The sequence below is a fragment of the Mus pahari genome, chromosome X (genome assembly GCF_900095145.1).
Source record: "Mus pahari chromosome X, PAHARI_EIJ_v1.1, whole genome shotgun sequence".
Taxonomy (NCBI): Eukaryota; Metazoa; Chordata; class Mammalia; order Rodentia; family Muridae; genus Mus; species Mus pahari.
Genome location: NC_034613.1, coordinates 119710182 through 119732284, shown reverse-complemented (window position 1 = coordinate 119732284; position 22103 = coordinate 119710182). Strand labels below are relative to the sequence as shown.

The 22103-nt window shown below is 39.2% G+C and overlaps 1 protein-coding gene across 3 annotated transcripts in view; it reads right to left on the bottom strand.

Annotated features, from left to right (window-relative positions):
• Positions 1–20176, bottom strand: part of Vsig1 (V-set and immunoglobulin domain containing 1) — a 32939-nt gene extending 12763 nt beyond the window's left edge. Inside the window, exons 1-4 of one of the 3 annotated variants that reach the window (XM_021188336.2) lie at positions 20058–20176; positions 11519–11685; positions 8295–8402; positions 712–910 (exon numbers count right to left, since the gene is read on the bottom strand). In XM_021188336.2, the coding sequence (XP_021043995.1) occupies positions 712–910; positions 8295–8402; positions 11519–11685; positions 20058–20109 (526 nt within the window). In that variant the 5' untranslated portion in view covers positions 20110–20176. Of the gene's footprint in view, positions 1–711; positions 911–3903; positions 3965–8294; positions 8403–11518; positions 11686–20057 lie in introns of those variants that run through there. The other 2 variants (XM_021188337.1, XM_021188338.1) reach the window with 2 other exon arrangements.
• Positions 20177–22103: the final 1927 nt, after the last annotated feature.

The window sequence follows — 22103 nt, the reverse complement described above, 5'->3', positions numbered from 1 at the left end:
TCGGGACCTTCGGAAGAGCAGTCGGGTGCTCTTACCCACTGAGCCATCTCACCAGCCCCCAAATTAATTCTTATAATGACTTAACAAGTATTATTTTTCCAAATAGCTTTAGCATTTTAGAAAGGAAGCCCCACCCCCTTAATCAAAATTCAAGATCATAGTATGTGACATAGCAAGCTCAAGGCTGGCTATGGATCCAGGAGACTCTGCCTCAAGACAAAATGAAACAAAATATAAAATAATGATAAATAAATGAATGACTAGACAGACAGACAGATAGATTTAAAAAGTGGACTCTTCTGTTTGAAATAATTATTTCATTGTGAAAAGGGGAATAAATAGATTGACAGCTGTTTCTAGTAGCTAAGTGTGGCTCTAAGTACAAGTTCCTCCTGAAAGAGTCCCTGGTGATCACTTGGTAGCTCACTGTGTTCTTCTGAGCTATAGCTGCATAGAAGTTCTGTTATTTACCCTGTCATTTTAGTGGCCTCTTTTATCTGGTACCATATCTTTTATATGGTAATTTTTAGGTATTACTATATGGATTGAGTTGGAATGCTGTTAAATTAAATAAAACCATCTCTGATAATAAATGGATCAGGAAGGACCATTAACCCCAGAGATATAATTGATACTGTAGCCCAGGGACTTGACTCACTCACTGTCCTAAGGTGCTTCAAGAAAAGAAAAGGCATAAAATAGTGTCCATACCTAAGACAGTGACATCAAGGAGGCCTTGGTTTTTGCCGACAAAATCTGGAGGATTGTTGACATCACAGATGTAAATTCCACTGTCTGCTGGCTGCATATGCAATATGGTGATAGATGCATTACCAGGCTTAGTAGCTCCAATTATTCGGTCCTTGAATTGCCCAATAGCTGAAGCTTGTCCACCTTCAGAGTAATAGATCTAGGATAGAAAAATCATTCAGATGAGAACCCGAGAGTATCCAGGATGAGGATAAGCTACCAGGAAGTCCCTTCTACATGTGTTCCTGGGAACTTTAGTGAGGATTTTAACTTTCTGACTGTTGTTGATAGCCATTTCCTCATTTGCCTCCCAACAGCTCAGTGATGTCACTAGGGCAGGAACTGCTAAGCTTAGTTTGCAGAAGAGCGGACAATTGGAGTTCAGAGGATTTAACTTCTAACCTTGGGCTTGGAGAACATGACACTCACCTGCTCAGTCTACCCGGTAGAAGCTCTTCATGTAACGGCAGATAAGATACATCTCAAGAGATATTTACCACTTTATGGACTTCCAATTCACATTTGCCCAATGAGACCGCTTTTCCTAGAAGTTTAAATGTTCGTGTCCCTTTCATGCACACACTTTTAGATAAGCACACCTGGATTTTTTTCTGTTTATTAGAAATATAAAACTTTAAGGTAGAATATTCCTTGAGAAATCATTTAGTCTCATTCTTTCCTAGTGGTAGGATAAATCCACATAAACTGGCAAAAGGCCAACAGTGCACCTGCTCTGTTTTAGCTACCTCTCTATGTCAAACAGTGGAACTAAGGACTTCAGATGACATCTGAGGGGACAGGATTCATTTTGTTTGGCATCATTACAACATACTGGATTTAAGTTAATCAGTGGCATAAACCTAAAGTCTCATTCTCTTGGGAAGCTGAAGCAGGAGCATGATGATTTTGAGAACCACCTAAGTTAGATAACAAGATTGTCTTTTTAAAACCCTCTCAAACATGCTCAAGAAATACCAGATCACAGCATGGAGAGAAAAGGGGGTATGAAGTCCACCCCTAGTCCACAAGCAATTGGCAACTGATGGCTGCTGGCAGAAGGAGAATCAGTTTTAAGAATACTGTCTCTGATAAGTCAGTCCACCACACTCCAGTGGAAGGTCACCCACATCAAGAACATGTTGACAGTACAAACTGGACTTGATGGGTAGAAAAAAAGAGAGAGCACAAAATGGAGTGGCTAGGGAAGGAGGTGGTGGATCTGGGAAAGTGGACATGGGGTGAATATGATCAAAATATACAAAGAAGAGCTTCAAGGACTTAGTGACTACTGAAAGAGGGAGAATCAGGACCCTCCACCCCACAATGAGCCCTCTAATTGGTTATTTAATATCAAGTGGCCAACTCTAAAACTATATACATATTATAATACTACATGGACTCAGTGTGTTGCATTTATCTATTTATTCATATATAATTATGAGAGAAAAATCACCATGAATTTGAGAGGGACCAAGGGGGAAAGGGAAGATGTGGGAGAGGTTGGGGGGAGACTATTGCTGTAATACAGTACACATATACCAAACTTACATAACAAAAGATACTATCATATAGCAAAATTATTTAAAAAGTAAATTTTCCAATTAAAAACCAATTAATTGGATTTAAGAAAGACCTGAGTTCTACTCCCATCTCCATTAAATAGCATGTATTTTAGGTATCAGTGGTAACCATGGGATAAGAATCATGTGGTACAGAGAAGTCTGGTCTAGGTGTCACATAATCTAGGTTGGCCTACAACTCTGCCTCTGACTGTGATGTGGTCACATGAGGTGTCCCCTAGCTATGCCTCCATAGCAACTTGCTGAGTGATAAGAAGCAAAGATAGCTAATCTGTCTAACCTTTTAGTTTTCACCTGTGAACAAGGAGCCAGAGCAATGTGTTCCAAAGTAAAACATCGATTTTCAGTGATATCTAAATGAATGCCTACTAATTTTAATGTTGAAAAGAAACACATCTAGCATGCCAAATATGTAACTTTATGGATATTGCTGCTTAGGTGACATTAAGGTTTTAAGATTTTAAAAGTCCCAGTCAGTATAGAAACTATTAACTAAAAAGAAAAGTTCTGGGAATACACAAATCTGAAAAAAAAAATTATGAGGCTGGGGCATGAGTGACTGCAACTTGAGAATTACTAGATTAGGTAATAAGACCTGAGTTCCCTTCCCAATATGCATACTCTGTGTACACAGTTTGCTAAATGAATATAAATATGTGTCATTCAGTGATTTCAATGTATGTCCCATAAACTGGGATTGCTTTCATCTAATGAGAAGTTATTTTCATAAAATCTTCTAGATGGTTCTTCTGGCTCATTTAATTCATTAGCCTCACTTTATAGAAGAAACTTAAGCCAAAGGAGGTTTTAAAAAATGGCACAAAATCAGCAGCTGAGGGGCTGGGTGGGCTTTCAATGGTAGAGAACTTGCCTAGCATGGATGGTCTTCTATGTTCCACCCTCAGTGGAATAAAAATGGTGACACACAAGCAAAGCCAATTAAACAGAAGGAGAAGGAGTTGCCCTAATTCCTTGCCCAGAGGTCTTTACCTAATCAATCTCTTAAAAAGAGAAAAGACTCAGAAAAAAGAAGCTAGTGATAGTGTCTTGAGGAACTCAAATGTGCCTTTCCAGCTCTGTGCAGAAAGGCAATATATTTTATTAACAAACCATCATCATTCTTTTTTTTTTCGAGACAGGGTTTCTCTGTACAGCCCTGGCTGTCCTGGAACTCACTCTGTAGACCAGGCTGGCCTCAAACTCAGAAATCCGCCTGCCTCTGCCTCCCGAGTGCTGGGGCAATATATTTTAAAGCAAGACCAACAAGGGAAATTTCAAATAAATAAATAAACAAATAAATGACAAAGTGCAAACAATTTCATCTCTCCATTGTTTTCTCTAACATTATTCTATGCCCTACACGTGATACCTTATAGTTCATTCATTTATGCTACACCCTGCCCCAACTTAAACCAGAGCAGTGTTTGACCAACCAGAAAGCTACCAGAACAATTCAAGGTATTCAAATGAGGTAGGTGTACATTTAACCTCTCAAAAGACTTTACTACACTGACAGGCAACACCCCATCTATTTACTTACTAGTGGGTAGCATGAGATCCTGGTGTATCTTACATGGAACCCAGCCTACTGCCATCAAGACAGCCCTTTACAACCTGTGCCTCTGGCCAGTACCTCTCCTCCCAAGAAGAAACAGTTCAGCCCCGAATTATGATGTTTGATGACATCACAATAAGATGCAACATCCATCAATCCTGCCACAGAAAGTTCTAGAGAGGTTAGGTGAAAGGACCTTGATTATGCAGAGATGAGCCTTCAAGAGGACCTTTTAGGCAAGGACTAGGTCATACATGCTTGGAATCTAAACGATCACAAGTACACAGCCAGGCTAACTTACAGGGGAAACTTTGTCTTAATAAACAACAAAATAATAAAATTTGAAAAAAAAATTAAATGGAGAGAAGCAACTGTAAAAGTCTCCCAGTGGGACCTGAATCAAGGGGGAAGTGGCAGGCAAATAAACAATGAGGTCTCAGACATGTAACTTATCCATCATCCCTTCCATCCAGCTCCTTCCACTGCAGTTTGATCAATATTTCCCTCACAGACAATAGACACTAAAAGGATGAGACAAGAGACCTGGAACTCAGGCCGTTGTCTGAGGAGGAGAGTTGCAAGTGTTAGCCAGTCATGCAGATGAAGGGGCTTTCTGCTTGGGCAAGCCCACTATGTTATCATTACCCTTGGGAAGAAAACATGAAAAGAATGTTTTCTCCAAACTGTTTATCTAATAACCACTCTACGAGTTGGTTTCACTTTCCACAAAAGAGTAATACTTAAAAATCAAACAAACAAACAAACAAAACAAAACAACAACAACAAAAACCCTATATATATATATAGTCAATTTGGAGATCAGAGCAAGAGCAAATGAAGCCAAGGAAAAGCCTCATGTATTCAACAGGCCACATCCTTGTCAGGGATGAGTAGAGTCCTGCTTTAAGAAAATCCTTGTCAATGTTTCCTAAAGTGTACTTGTTAAAATTATACCCATTGCTGCCTATGCCACAATCATGACTGAAAATCCTGCTTTCTCTCAACATTTCCTCTTCCTGTTCTCTTTGTTGGTGGCTGGAGGGTAGAGTCACAAGAGCCTATTAGTTATTACATCCTCTTTGAGATCACTTAGTTCCTGTCACAGAAGTTCAGGAGCTGTCAGGGGCTGTCTGGACACTGGAAACATGAGAACAAGCTGGGGCAGGGTCTACAAGTATGGGTAGGTAGGTTTAATTAAGCCAGAGGGGACCATGGTATTTATTACCGAGGAGCTGGCATAGCCTGTGGAAACAAAGTGCTGGCCTAGCCAACCCAAATACAGCTGTTGGCCAAACCAGGCCCAGAAGCCCCCAGTTTGCAAACTCTGATTCCTTCTCATCTATTACAGACGACGCTGAGGCCCTAAGAGAGGAAGTGAGTTTTCCCAAGTTCACACCATCAATTTACAGTCAGACCTGGAATCCAAGCCTGAGGATTGCCAACAGTGTGCCTTAAGAGAGCGCTCTCAGTCCTGCCCAAGACAAGGGGGATGATTTACCATCCCCTTTGGGACCATTCCATTGTGGATGCCAGGCTCCCTTTCGCCCTCGTGCCAGCCGCTGCCTGCAGTTCCCTGGTCTGGTGCTTCTATGCCGGACAGTTGTGCCACATGATGCGCTCTGTGTTCTCCAGCAGCTCTCCAGCTGCGCTGTAGGCCCTCCTCTCTCTGCTCAGCAGCTTTCCTCTGCCTCTGAGGCCAAGTTTCTAGTCACACGAGGCTGTGCAGCTGGTAGCCAGTTGTTGCCTCAAATTTTGTACCACTGCTCTCAAACTAGAGGCTTGATGTGTAAGCAAGAGGGCGTGAAAGGATCCCATCTGCTTTCCATTTAAGGCAGACTGGGATTTACTAAATGCCTTTAGCTTCCAGAACTGCTTTCCAGGTTCCTTTGGGAGATATGGAAGCCTGGGACTCCACAGCTAAACCGCACATTCTTTCCTTTTCCCCTCTTCCAGCTCCTCGCTTTTGCTCCTAAAGCAGCTAGACATGGGTTGGAAAGTGGCAAAGGGCTTCAGGCCCAGAAATATCTCAGGTCCATGCTACGGAGGCTATTGCTATACACAATAGAAATAGAATACCACACACACACACACACACACACACACACACACACACACACAGACTCTCTGCTATTTGCTTGAGATGTCCACCATTTGAGTGACTATTTTTTGGATAAAATCATGGAAGTTCCCTGCTTGGGTACACTTCTTCAACTGATGAAATGAAGCCCAGAATAGCTCCGCATTAGTATGAAGGGGTGGGTGATTTGTAAGGTTCTCTGATAGCAACAGTAGCACTTTGGTCAATTTGTTGGGTGGCTCTGTTGCATGGATTGCAGAGCATTTAACATCTCTAGCCAGCGCCCACCAAAGGTCACTAAGGACTCCAAGTCTGGAAAAAAAATCAAATCAATGCCCTCTCAATTATTGAATTCCCCTGAAATAATGAAGCACCTCCCCTAGAGGTTGCAGAAACATTGGAAATAATGTTACCTACAGAGGACAGAACAGGTTTAAAAATGTAAGAAGCCAAAAAATATGAAGTCACTCAATTCTGGGGAAGGAGTTGTCCAAATTGGAGACATGTTGTGGATAGGAGAATGGTGAAGGATTTCTTCTATTATACGTGTTGTAGTTGTCTAACAAAGCCACGCTAAGCAGTGTCACTGTGCATTTTGTCCATGGGTAAGTGTTGTCTCTGGTTTTAGCAATAATAATGCAGACAAAAAAGGGAAGCATCTATGGACAGAGAGGTACCAGATTTCCCAAATTTTCCTGATTAGTCTGCTTGTACCAGGTACATTTTCAGAGATTATCCTCTGAGGGATGGAGTGAAGCTGTCCATATTTTTAGACACAGGACATTTCTGAAAAGAAGACCAAATGGACACTATGTCCTCAGGATCAGAGGGCTTATGGAAAGAGCAGTTTCCATGCACCAAAGGGACTTCCCTAGAGAGGACACTGAGCCACAGTATATGGCCCTGGGTCCTGGGAAACACTGGGCCTCAGAGTCAATTGCTTTTTTTTTTTCCAAAAAAGTATTTGTTCCATTGTAGGAGAATTTTGATCCAGCAACATGGCTGCTCTGTCTGGAATACAGACATGCCATTAATATTTCTTTAAGGGTTTTATTCATTCTCTTTAAAGGACTTTATCATCTTTTTAAAAAATTCCCAATTTTTCTTAGGTATTCACTTTGTTTACATTTTAAATGTTATCCCCAAAGTCCCCTATACCCTCCCCCTCCTCTCCTCCCCCCTTCTTGGCCCTGGTGTTCCCCTGTACTGGGGCATATAAAGTTTGTAAGACCAAGGGGCCTCTTTTCCCAATGATGGCAGACTAGGCCATCTTCTGCTACATATGCAGCTAGAGACACGAGCTCTGGGGGTACTGGTTAGTTCATATTGTTGTTCCACCTATAGGGTTGCAGCCCCCTTCAACTCCTTGGGTACTTTCTCTAGTTCCTCTATTGGGGGCCCTGTGTTCCATCCAATAGCTGATTGTGAGCTTCTGTGTTTGTCAGGCATAGTCATAGCCTCACAAGAGACAGCTATATCAGGGTCCTTTCAGCAAAATCTTGCTGGTGTATGCAATAGTGTCTGCGTTTGGTGGCTGATTATGGGATGGACCCCTGGGTGGGGCAGTTTCTGGATGGTCCATCCTTTCGTTTCAGCTCCAAACTTTGTCTCTGTAACCCCTTCCATGGGAGTTTTGTCCCCAATTCTAAGAAGGGGCGAAGTGTCTGTCAATTGCTTTTTAATGCAATGGTTTTGAAGAGAGGAAGATAGACACGGGGCAAAAGCTGGCCACTAGCCTGGTCAGAGCAGCTATAGGCCTGGGAGTCTTTTGGAGGGGGATTAAGAATTCCAGGCATGGACATGAGAAGGGAAAACTAAAAAACTCTCTAGGTTTTATTTTATTTTTATAAATGTATTTTTATGTGTGAATGTATACCTATGTGTGGTTGTGCGTGTGCAAGTGCAGGAGCTCAAGGAGGCCAGAAAGGGGCGTTGGATCTCACAGGCTTTGGGTTACAGGCAATTGTGAGCCATGTAACATCTTTTTTGGGAATCAAACTCAAGTTTCTGCACTTGTAGCAAGCTTTCTTAACTGTTGAGCCATCTATCAAGCCCATACTTCTCTCGTTTTTATTAACACAAACAATACACATCCCAGTACTTATAGGCTGAGGCAGGAGAATATTAAGTCCAAGGCCAGCCTTCATTCTAGAGCAAGACCCTGTCTTTAAAACCAAACCACAACAATACAACCTTCCCCAGTTATATAGAGCTTACATGAATCTCTATTGCTATCATACAGAAACCCTTCCATCCCACTCCTAAGGCAAGTCTAATATCCTAGACTGTAATTAGTGCAGGGGTCTAGTAGTACACCAATGGGTTTTCTTACCTGAGAGGTCCAGCTACATCTTCCCCGAGCGTCTCTTGCATGCACCATTTTTAGACACTGACTGACTGCCTTTTCCTCCATACCCTCAGTTTTGGGATGCGAGCCATGCTGTGTTTGAGCAGAAATGAGTGGATCTGAGAGCTGAATGCTACATGCTATATTGCCATATCAACCTACATGCTGAATTAAACCACTTAGTGGTCAGACTAGTAACACTTTACTCCCATATACCACACAATGTCCTAGAAACAGTAGTCTCTATTATATATACATGAGTGGGGGGGGAGGCTTGAGAAGAGATTTCCTGTATCACGGGCTGGCCTTGAACTTGTTAGAAACCCATGAATTATCTTGGTTTTCTGATCTTCCTCCTTCCACCCCCTGAGTTTTAGTAGTAAAGGCATGTACTACCATGCCTTGCTTATGTGTTGCTAGGGACTGAACTCCGGGCTTCATGCAAGCATTATACCAAGTGAGCTGTGTCTCAAGCTTAGCCATCTCAACCTTTGCAAAATATCCCCTACCCCAGCATTCCCTAGATGAACTTACAGTGTGTTCTCCAGAAGTTTGAATTCATGGAAATGCTCAAGCAAAGAAGGTGCATGAATGAAAGCTAAATTCTATTTTGAAAACTACAATCTCAACCCAGGATGTCTGCAAAGTCTTAGCTGAACGAGTTCTTCATAGGAATAAGAGGTAGCAGAGAAAAGGGTCTGGATTCCCCCTCCAATCACTAGGAATCTGGTAGGAAGAGCAACTGGGGGCCCAAGACCAGGAAATCCCTAGACTCTGTCTCGGCTGAGTTATACAGTTAGATTAAGTGTATCTTGTTGGGCTGTTTTCTCTATTCCCTCCAATATAGCTGGGGCATGGGTGAGATAATTTTGCAAAATAAATCTTATGAATGGTGATGTTAATTATAATAGCTCATATTCACTAGAAGTCTTCCTTGTGTTCCACAAAAACCATCTCATTCAATCATTTCATTCAAGCTGTCAGCAAGGTGGGTACCCCCCGTTTTACAAGAGGGAAAACTGGATCTCTAAAAAGTCAAGTGACTTGTCTAGGGTAATCAAGCCAGCAACTAGGAAGGCAGAATTGACATCTATCCAGAGGTTTCTACTGGGACTGATCCCAAGGAAAAGCCCACGTATGCATGACATGAGAGGAGAGGACAGGGAAGGAAGGGGAGGAGAGGAAATCCAGTTATCTAGAAGTAGAAGCTAAAAGAGGGCTGTGATGGGGAGCTGGCAAGGGTAGGTAAGCTGAAACAGAATGGGAAAACAAGACAAGGAACTGTGTTTTGGCAAGTGTTTTTCATCATCATCCTCCTCCAGGAGGCCTGCTCTTCCTCAGCCTGGGCACTGCACAGGTTTCAAGCATTTTTCATTCGATCTAGCAGCTCAGGAGAACCGACCTCATTTGATTTGGCAAGGAAAGAATCAATTCATCAAACACTTGTAAATAGAGGGTTTTTTTAAGTTCATCGAAGAGAAGTCCTGAGCTCAAGCCACACTCACTCTAATTGCCTAAAGCTTTTCCCCTTGCAGTCTCTTCCTGAGAAAAGTTCACTGCTAGTCATAATTCTCCCCTCGTGGCTAGAGTTCAATCAAGAGATGGTTCTATAGATGCCAGAATCAGAGGATGCAAAGTGGGGAATTTGCACTCTTGAGCTCAGATTCACTTGGCCTGGTCTCCAGAAAGTGGAGGACATCTTGAATTGAGAACTGAGCATAAGACATCCCAAAAAGATGCTAAAGCCACCACTTGAAAAACTAAGCAGGACTTCAAGTGTATGAACAACGTGTTGAAAAGACTCCTAAGAAATCAAAGTTTAAAAAGAAGAGATCATGTGATTATCTTAGTGAAAACAACCTGTGGGGAAAAGCAATTATTTCTTAGTTGACATAAACATGTCCAGATATTTTGGGTAACAGAAATTGGTTGTTATTTTCTTCTGATAGTCTTCCTGCTGCTGCTGCTGCTATTTGCATGGGATAAAAATGGGAGCAACTTATGTTTTTTCAAGTGTTTTTATATGCCTTATGTCAGATCGTTTCCCACAAATACTTTCATCCTACTGTATTTTGAAGAGAGGCATGGATTGATTCCCATATTTTCTACCATAACCAATATTAAACAAAACTGTTTAACTCTGAATACAGGGTAGCGCTGACAGAGTCTCCCAGGGGGTGATGTTTCCTGATAAGGAAATGTTCACAATCTCATGTAGAGAAATTCAGTACCTACAAAGAGTCAGTAGGAGTTGAAGCATAGCTGGCCAAGAAGTGGCTCCTCACAGCTCATGGCTTCCTTCTCCTCCACTTCTGCTTCTAAGCGTCACTCCCTTATCTTTCTACTACTACACCAACCTCCCTTTTTTGGCAAAGCCTAACTCAGGTGCAGCTGGCTATTCCAAACCACCAGTGTTGGTCTCTTCATTATTTTGAGCCATGAGTTATTTTGAAAACCCATTAACTGTGGACCTTTTTCTTCAAGGGATGTATGGAGGTATGAATGGTCTATGAGTTTGCATACACGTGTGCACAGATGTACACACAACTTTATGTAATACAATTTTAGCTCTTGGGACAATTTTCAAAAGGAATTACTCTCAAGGCCAAATGAAGAAAATCTGATGCTGGGCAGTTTGCGTGTGGAATCATCCTTTCACATAGGTGCTCACCTACCCTCTGTTGGCAACTTCTCCCGAACCTTTTGTCCATCCCTTCCATCCTTTATCTTCTAACTTCGTGCTGCCCTCAATTACTACCATGGCCCTTCTCCATCAATCTGGGGGATTTCAAACTGTCAGACTCAATCAGGAACAAGGTGCCAAATCCCTTGCCCGGCAGATCCCAGTTATTAAATTTGGCAGAGCTCTTCAAATCTGTTATGATTTACATGTAAACTGGGATCTTCTGAAAAATAATGAGATATTTGTAGAATGTCCTTTAAGAGCTCCTGCTTATTTCACCTACGAGAAGTCCTGTGGCTAGTCTGGAATACCTAGCACACATGATGCTGACTATACAAAACTGAGATGACTGATATACATAGTCATATGACTGTCTTCACTAAACAGCTACCTAAAAACTCCATGTCTTCAATTTTGTCATTGTTCTCAGTAGTTCCTTCATACTTCACTGTTCCTTCATACTCTCATGCCAACAGTTTCCAGTGAGAACTACTAAGGGGGAATAATTTAATTAGAGAATCCTTACAGATATTGGCTCCTCCATTTCCTTATTGTGGAAGAAAGACCACTGAATTGAAAGCTTGTCCAGGGACTTCTCGGTGGTGGTATAGAGGCAGAGAAGAGTAACATTAGATCCAACAGTGACATTCACGAATGTGTCTGGGATGGTCACTTGCACCATACTGACCTGACCTGAAATTATAATCATCAGATAATTAGTAGTACATACTCACATTCTGATGACATTTTCATCACAAATACAACACATCTTGTGTAGCGACTCTGTGATAGAGAGTAGAGTGAAACATGCAGGAGACCTGAGCAGAAAACAGGCATGGGAAAGAGGGTTTCTTTCAACAAGTTATTGGCGTGAAGACGATCAAACCATAGGTGACGGTGAGGTAATAGCACTGGACTGGTAGTTCCTATAAAAGTCATATTATACACAGTGCCTTACAGTCTTACCCAGAGAAACTAAAAGGTCTGGATATGGAGAACAACCAACCCAGATTTCCTATGATCAAAAGTGTTCCTTGAATTTAGAGCCTTTATTTAAAGAACTGGAGATGTCAAAGCCAAGGCCAAAACTAGGAAAATTCTAGGCAAACCTGGACAAGCTGGTTGTTCTATCCATAGACCACTGTGTGGGGGTATTGGGGGGCAGAGTAGTGATGGAATTACTGAAAGATCTGAATTATATCCACAGTAGTACAAAGATGCCAGGTTTCTTATGGACTTTCATCCTTTTATGAGTATATAGTAGAGAGAACCAAAATCTCCATCACAGGTAATAATGCCATCAATCTGGTGACCAGAGGAATGTGTGTTGTGTATTTTTTCTAATTTTTTTTCAGTTTTGTATTTTAACATAGTAAGTGTTGGTAGAAGTATTTTACCTGGAGAAAACTTTTTTGAGGGATCCCAGTACCTGTTTGTGGTGCTGAAGATGGAAAACAGCTTGTGCATGGTGAGTAGGCACTGTACCTCTGAGCTACAGACTCCTACCCTCATTACTAGCTCACAATTTGGTTGCCTTGCATGATTTCACTTATTTTACATTTAGGTTTTACAGCTGAATATTTGGTGTCTTTTAGTCAATGCTCCACAGGTGCTTGGGGAAGAAACAAGCACTATGCTGTTATTGGGTTGTGGACTCTACATAAGAAGATATGATTCAAAGTACCATGATACATCTAAAATACACAAGACTCTGGGCTCAATACCAGCACTGGTAAATAAAAGAGAAATCAAACCACTGTCAATACTGGTGTCAATATTTTACTAGGTCCAGTGGTTTGTGTAAATTTCACTTCCATTTGGGTCCACTTGCCTTCTCCACATTTAAATGTCACTGTCTCAAATACAAGATAATGGTATAATGTTGTTTTGTTCAATCATCACATATGATGCAGAGAGCTCATGAGTTAAAGCAGTTATCTGTATGTACAAGTATTTCTGCCCTTCCTTTTGTCCCTTCATTCTTCCTAATTCCTCAAGATCCTTCCTTTCATCATCTTCTGGATTTCAGAAGTAATTCCTTTATCCATTTTTCAAGGGTATGCCTGCTAAGTAAAGATATTCCACCCCCTTAGACTGAGAATCTCATTATTTTCCCTTAATTCTTGAGATATAGCTTCACTAGATACAGATTCTATTTTCTGTCATCTCTGCTGTACTACTGAGTGTATCAGCATGTTTCTTCTTTTTATTATTGTATTTTGTTAGTTCTATAATTTCCATTTGGGTTTCTTGGGAAGACAAATAATCTAATTTTACTTAAAAATAATTCAAAGTAGTGGAAAGGAAATTGAGGGTGAAGTTATACATTGAAACAGTCTTCAGGACTGGAAATACAGCTTGGGATTAGAGTATTTGCCTTGCATGAACAAAACTCTGATTTTGATCACCAGTAATGGAGAAAGTCTTCAGAGAAATAGATGACTGCAATGTCTGACTTTTATTTGACTTCTTTGTTTCTTAATTTAAAATTAACTGAAAAATATTTGTACATGTGGTACGCATATGTGGTTTGTTTGGTACTCTGACATATCACAGAATAATTATATTATCAATTGATATATCTATCATTTAATGCATTTATCATATTTTGGTAATGAAGACATTTAGAAGTGGCAACTACAGAGCTTGCATGGATCTGTGCCAGGACCTCTGCACTCATGCCATTGTTTCCTTTAGCTTGGATTTTCTGTTAGACTCCCAACAGTGCATGTGTATGTGTGGAGGAGGGGTCTCTCTGACTCTTTTGAATGCTGGTAGGACTTTTCCCTTCCTACTGGTTGCCTCATCCAGCCTTGATATGAGAGTTTGTACCTAGCCTTATTGCATCTTGTTATGCTGTATTTGGTTGATATCTCTTAGATGCCTGCTCTTTCCTAGAGGGAAAAAGAGGAGGAGTAAATCTTGGAGAAAGGAAGGGTGGCAGGGATGTGGGGAGAAGGGGGAGGGGGAGGAAGGAGAGTCTGTGGTTGAAATGTATTGTGTGAGAGATGAATAAATTTAAAAGCAACATATTCTCTTAGCCATTTTTAAATATACAGCATGCAATTACAACTAGTAAAAAAATGGGGGACTGTGAATTTGAAGGAGAATATGGAAGGGTTTGGAGGGGGAAAAGGAAAGGGAGAAATGTAATGAAATTATAATCTCAAAACACTTTTTCACAAAGAAATATATAATATATTAACTATCATCACTTTATTATGCAATAGGTCTTAAAAATACTCCTCTTGTCTAATTGGAACCTTGAATCTGCTGAACATCAATTTGTGCTAAATACTGGAGAGACAATATTGAACTAGAAGCTCCAATCTCTACCTGCCATCTCTCACAGATCAGTGTGGTAGTGGATGGAACTCAATGATGTAGGTAATACATTCCCTGATGTTTTTAATATTGGAAGACACATATATCTATAATAATTTGAGATCTGTAAAAGCTCAAAAATTACATCTCAGTATTCAGACAGTATTTTCAAACTATAAAGTAAGACATTTTAAAGAATACTACACATTTTCTCACAATAGTAAGGCAAAACTTCCAGACCATTTTTTACTGGCCAGATTGCCAATATTCAGAATCATAACCAATTCTCAAATTTTGACAAAAAGATAGTTTTCAGGTATTAACTACCCTTAATGCAGTAGCAACAAACATCACAGCTTCAAGCTATGGAACTTGGTACTAGTTTTTAATTTTTCAAATAAACTTCATTATATAAACCTTAGCCCATGCCAGTCCCAGTGTCTTTCTGCCTGGTGCCTGTGGATCAAGATGTAAAGCTCTCAGCTATTGCTCCTGTCCCATGACTGGCTGATGCTGCCATGATGAAAATAGACTAAGCCTCTAAAATTGTGCTGGGACAATTTGAGCTCATTCAGGTTGGCTTGCATCCATCCAAACTTTATCAAGGAACACCATTTATACACTGGCTTTAAGCTTTAACCTTTTGGATATATTGAATGTTTGGTTGTTCCAGACATCCCTGTAATTAAGTGAATCTTAGGCAGTTGTATGGTTTCTCTGCTCTAAAGAAATCAATGAAACCAGCAGGATGCCTGCCTGAATGTAACACAGAAAATGATTTAGTAGAAGTGGATTTGACAGGTCATGAAAATGCTGAGTTTGTTAAGAATTAAATGAGAAAAGAGAGCATAATAATAAAGATGACTTAGTTTTCCCAGATAATATAAAACTCATTCACACAACAGACACAATCCATGTGTCTGAGACAGAAACACCTTTATCTTCCTTTTTCCTTTAAGTGGAGTTAGATTTTATTTTTAATATAAGAAAAACACAGACTATTTCAGGTACAAACAACAGCATCAAGCAGAGACTGTGTCTTATTCTTTCACACCTGAAGATTACTCTCTGCTGGAAAATTTAAGGAGTTATGATTGGGAATGAGATCATGGGAAGAAATTCTGCTCAGACCAAGGAGCACTTAAAAATGTATACATCATCACATACTGAAAAGTTTGAACTCCCAAATGAAAAATCAAAGGCTAATGAATAGTCTTGTTTGTAAAAACTAGCTCTTCAAGGATGAGAAGAGATGTGTACAGAAGTTTAAAGGCATAGGTCCCAGGAGACTACAGAGAGACAAGTCAATGTATAAATGATGTCATCACAGAAATTGCTTTTCAATGACACTAATATAAATGGAAAAGAATATTCAGGGATATTCCAAAGAAATCTGATGACAGAAAATATCTAGAAAAATAAATCACCGAGAAACAAGAATCAAAAACAAACAAACAAACAAACAAACAAAAAACAGGCACCTTACTGACACTTCTGATGAGTATTTAGAAATAGTATTTTTCTTATATTTTAATAGGGAACCATAAATGTCCTTAACATACTTCCTTCTTCGGGGCTGGAATGATAGCTCAATGGTTTAGTGCATTTGTTACTTTTGAAGAGGACGCTAGCATCCTTTCCACTACCATATGCTGACTCACAAAACCATTCCTATTATTCCAGAGGATCTGATGCCCTCTTCTGACCTCTGTAGGCACTAGTCACATACATGGTTCACATACATTCGTGTAGGTAAAATATTCATGCACATTAAATAAATAAACAAATGTAAACACTTTTTAAAATACTTCCTGAAATTAAATATCTCAGTGCTTTGTGAAACACTAAACATCAATATTTTGTCTATTTTTAAAAGCATCATACTAATCTATAGAACATGGCACATAGTTTAGAGGAAGTGTGCACATGTTGCTAACTCCATAACATCAATAGCATACTGAGAAGCATATAATAAAGTATAGCAAGTGTGGTGGTATGAATATGCTTGGTCCAGGGAGTGGCACTATTTGGAGGTGTGGCCTTGGTAGAGGAAGTGTGTCATTGTGGGTATGGGCTTTAAAACCCTCCTCCTAGCTGCTTGGAAGCCAGGCTTCTCCTAGCTGCCACACTCTGGCCTTGATGATAACAGACTGAACCTCTAAACCTGTAAGCCAGCCCCAGTTAAATGTTGTCCTTATAAGAGTTGCCCTGGTCATGGCGTCTGTTCACAACAGTAAAATCCTAACTAAGACAGCAAGTGTCTTCAATAGCCATAAAATAGGATTAGTTGAGTGGAGTGACACCAGCTAAATGGAGCAGATCATTCTAATAACAGCAATCATAATAACAGAGTCACTGAAATACAACTGCCCAAATCATTTGGATATCATGGGAAAAGAAACACTTTATCACTGTGAAATATATACATATATTTTCCTAAAAGGAAAGCTCTGGTACCTTCATTGAATTTAATGTATACTGATCTAATAGTACTCAAGTAAACTCAACTTTCACCATGACCTTCACAGTCATTTAACTCCTGAGATGCAGTTCTTCATCTTTGAATAGTTTCTTATGATTTTTGTAAGGATTAAATGAATATTTTAACATTTTGCCCACTACAAAGACGATAATATGTGGATAATGAACATGGCAAATGAGTCACTAAACAGTAAGCAGTTCTACAAACATCAGGAGAAAAATTTTTCTTCCCTTGGATTAATTCATATATTTTTATTTACTGGTTTTCTTAATCTATTCACCCACTTTGTATCCTGATGGCAGCCTCCTCTCCTTCCTCTCCTCTCAGTCCCTCCATCCCACCTTTCCTCCTCTCACTCCCTTCTCCCCTTTTCCTCAGAGACGTGGAGGCTTCCCAGTTATTATATATGTAATAATTTTATAATAAAAATAATATTTAAAACTGAGAAAATAAAAAATCTATATTAACTGAATAATAAATAAACAACAGGCTAAAGACTAAAACACTTTTTTTTTGTTTTTTTCTAGACTGGGTTTCTCTGTGTAGCCCTGGCTGTCCTTGAACTCACTCTGTAGACCAGCCTGGCCTCGAACTCAGAAATTCACCTGCCTCTGCCTCCCAAGTGCTGGGATTAAAGGAGTATGCCACCACGCCCGGCTACAGTATTTTTTTTTTTTTTACTAAAACACATTTTATGAAAATCCTAGCTTACAATTTTCCTCATTGACTTGACTGAATTCATGAACAAGGCAAAACTGAGTATATGGTTGAAATGTACATGGCTGCTCAAGTTTAAATGAATCAACATTCTAAAAGTTTTCAATGTGTCCTATTTTGGTGATGATTATTCATTTGTTTAATGCCTACTATGTGGGCAAGGTCTTCGCTTATTTGGAGGATTACTAGACTACTACCATGCTATGGCAGAAATACTGCCCAACTGACTTGATTTCCTAGGTGTATTTCAAGTGATTTCATCTCTATCCACTTGCATGTAAAGATGCTCCATATTTTAGTTACAAAATGATATAACCAAATGATCCTACAATTTTTGTGTTTGACTTTGAAACCAACATTAAAAGACATTTCTTTTTCTCAAATGCATACCTCCGTTAACTGAAAACAATAACATATCTTTCCAACAGGTGACAAATACATATCACCAGGCACTAAAACCATATTTTTTGTTGTACAACAAAGTTTTAACAAAAATTAATTTTTCTGAAATGGAAATTAAGACCTCAGACATCACTGAGAATATTTTGATTAAGATAACATCTTCCTGATTAGCTGCACAGAAATTTGATTTTAAATATGAGTATGAAAATCATTTCCAGATGTCTGGGTTTGGGGGTGGTGAATTATTCTTTCAACACATTTTTACTAGGGTCCATGTAGCATGCTTGATACAAAAATAGCCTTTTTATGGAACAAATGCAGGTTGAGCACAAAATTGTACATTTATAAGGCATTATTAGTTTTCCTACAGCTCTAATACCTTCTGATGGCTCCTAATCAGTCAAGTGACTTGGATCTCTGTAAATGACAGGTAGACAGTTATAGATTACCTAAATCTTCCTTTGTATGCCTTCCATATGAACGTGACTACAGCAGATCACATCCTATCATACCCCATTTTTATACCACCTCCTGTGCAATCGGATTTTGCTTTGGGCCAGCTAAAACATATATCCATAAATACACAGCAAATGTCAAACAATGACAAAAACAACAAAAAAAACCACACAGCTGATTTAATAGAAAATACTCAGGTGTTGTGGCTCACTCTGATTGGGCCATCTACTGAAAGTTACAGTCAATATACCACCATCATGCTAAATCATTGTTTAAATAATAGGAAAAATGAGGTACAAGGCATAGGCCCTATTTGAATATAATATACATTCTTACATAGAAAAAATAATTTACCCAAGTCTGAGTGGTAAGATTATATTTTTATTTATAAATTTCTGTATTGTTAAATACAGTAAATATCCATTATATTTATCATCAGTAAAATTACATAAATATATATTTATTTGTAATAAAAGTCATTCATGTATTTGTTATGACCCTGTGTCTCATATAGAACAGGGTATGGCTTTACTGAAAGAATTATGTTGACTAAAGGTGTGTTCCCAGAGGGTTGGTACATAGAACTTAGTGTTTGACCCAACTAGCTGACAACTGAAAAAAATGACAGAGATTTTCCTCATCTATTAAGTAGAAACAAAACTCTAAGATCAAGTAACTAACACATTTTCCACTATATGGCCAGAATAGATCATGGGATAAATTTAATAGTTCTTTCTGGTGACTTTTGACTCCATATAACATCTCTGTTTAAGTATTTAATAATAGATATTTAAATTTTTTCTATTACCCACATGACAGTATTTAAATGAACATTTTCCCTATTCCTAAAAAAGTTAGAGAAATAAAATGGAAACATTTAATCACACTACCGAAAAGGAACCATGATTATTATATTAACTTTGTTTAATTTATTATAATTAATGTTTGTGTATCTTGACATTTTACTTCTTTTACTTTAGCATGTTTTTGTACCATTAAGTGTGCTTATAAAATTCCATGCTAATGATAGCTTAACATTACATATGACTTAAAAGAGCACCCTTGTTTTATAAACAATATGATTGTAGCTACCATAAACTTAACTTACCATCAGAACAGATTCAAAATATACACATTAGTTTTAAAACCCCAGCCAAGGGACTTTCCAAACCAATTGAGCCTCTCCTGAGCTTAGCAAACACTGGGGTTTGGGGCTCTAAAAATGATGTTATTCTGCTCAAATTCCTAAACTCATCCATATTATCCATATTATCGTTTGACTACTCAATCAGTGAGTCTTTCTCTAGTGTCCCCACACATATGTTCATGCGGCCTTGAGGCTTTTCTTGCCCTGGCAAAATGAGTCAAACATAGTGAGCTTAGGGAAACACTGAACTAAAACAGAAATCTTATCTTTAAAGTACAAACTTTGCTTTCTGGGTAAAATTGCTTGTTCACCTCTCAAACTAAAGAAAATGGGAAATATTTCATAAGGTCTGTAAAATAATTTGGCTGCAGAATGACCTCCCAATCATCAACACCGAACACATTTACTAAACAAGAGTTCTGAAAATAGCGTATATATTCATCACAATCTCTTTGAAGTCTAGAAGACAAAGATTTTTGTAAATATCTGAGATTTTAGTCTAAAAGGAAAATTCGACTTCCAGTTGCCATTCCTTACCTGCAAGGCAGTTTAAGATCAGAAAGACCTTCCAAAATGCAAACACCATCATGTTGAAAGTTACTTGGAGCAGCAGGTGCCAGTCCGAAGGCTGCCTGGACTAGGCTGAGTTTCAAATTGGCTTCTTCAGTCACAGCCTGGCTTATCAGCTGGGCATCACCAAGCAAATAGGCCTCCTTAAGCTTGCTTATTGGGCACTGACTTCTCTCTGATCAAATCTGTGTTTATTTGAAACACTTCCCCCCCCCCCGGGTGTGTCCCCTTGATATATTTGCTACTGTGTTAATAATAAACCACGTACTTAAATCCTTCCAGTTCTTTGTACACAGATTCTCTTAGGTTGCATTGTTTAAAATCAACCCTTAAAAAAAAAAGTTGTACTTGGAGGGCCTCCTCCAGTTCTTCCCATAAGATGTCTTGGTCCTGCTGCTTCTAAAGTGAATGGTAAATCTGTCCCATCTCCAACCTGCTGCTTCCATTTTGTTCTAGATATGACGTTAGCCTAAAGCAGCAGCTTCCTGAATGGTCTCCTGGGTTTCTTTTTCCCTCATCCTGTGTAATAATTTGTACCAGTCTCAGGCTAATGTCTCAACTCTAATAAGGCATTTTCAGTAACACTCTCCATGGACTGGACTGTCAGCAAGTCCAGGGTCCTTCTTCTGGATTCGCAGCTTTTCATGATCTGGTCTTCATTAAATCTGAACTATAGTCATAGTAAATGCTGAAAAGATTTATTGCACAAAGTGCTTAGTCAGACAAAAAAACACTCATTTCAAATGATGTTTTATGAACTTTAATTTACAAGAAAACGATTTTACTTCCATCTTTCTTTAGCCAAGTGAATTCCCCCCTCTTTAGAAAACCTTTCACTTCTATAAAACCTAACTCCCCCTTCCAGACGTCCCTGTCCACATTTATGCCTGATGCTAAACCTTAAGGACTTCTGATCCTCAAAATCTTCATTCCCTCATCTTGACGTCTGAGCATATTCTCAGACTTTGTAAATATACATGTCAGTCCTCCTTATGATACCCCTGGCATAAATTCACATTTTGCTTGCAGGCAATTGATATTGGGCAGTTGATACTAGATTGTTCCCCCATAGTTTCCTATTATTAACTGAGTCTCACCTAAATCCAGTGTCTGTGACCTTTTCTAGGGAGAGTGAGTCTCTTCAGAGAGAAAGACAAATTCTTATACAGGAAAGTCCTAACTTAAGAAACAATGTATCTCAAAATATACCAAATAACTCATATTCTTACAGAAGCAATATGATGAGTCACAGCCTCTGTGCTATACAAACCTTACTTGATAACCAGCTTAATTCTGAGTATCATGCCATAAAGAATGGTGATAAAGAGGGGGGGGGAGAACCTATGGCAGAGAAAAACACATTTTTCCCTTCCTGGCAGGAATTATGCACAAGACTTTTTTTTTTCAAATAAATATTACATGACCTTGATTCCTACTTTCCTCTGAGCCCAGCCCCTTAGTCCTGTTTTTAGGCTGTCATTAAGGGGAATACATTTCCTCAGAGATCTCATACTCCAAATTTCTTTTTCCTTTCTATCTGTACTCCTCCAGGAAACATCACCATTTATAAAACCCAGTACCAAGACAAGAAGGAACATTGCTGTTTATGAACAATTTGCAATCTGTTCACACTAGTGATGATCAATGGCTGGTGTCCTCCAACTAAATTTCTGATCAGGAGAATTAATCAATGAGAAAAATTATAGATGAAGTTCTGCACCAGAGGAAAGTTTGTAGGGTGGCTCTCTGAAAGTCCACACCAGCTCTTCTGAACCTTGGTTATTAAACCTTGGCTTCCAAGTCCATCAAGTCTCCAAAGACCCACAGTTTTTATCAAAAGCTATTGACATTTCTGTTCCCATGAAGGTCAAATAGAGAAAGAGAGCTTGTTTAGACATAGCAATTTTCTGGGTTTTTCTCCTTTGCTGTCATTGAAAATTTCAATATATGAACACTGTATTTACATCATTTGCACTCCCCTTTCTCCCCACTACAATTCCTCCCATTCTCTCT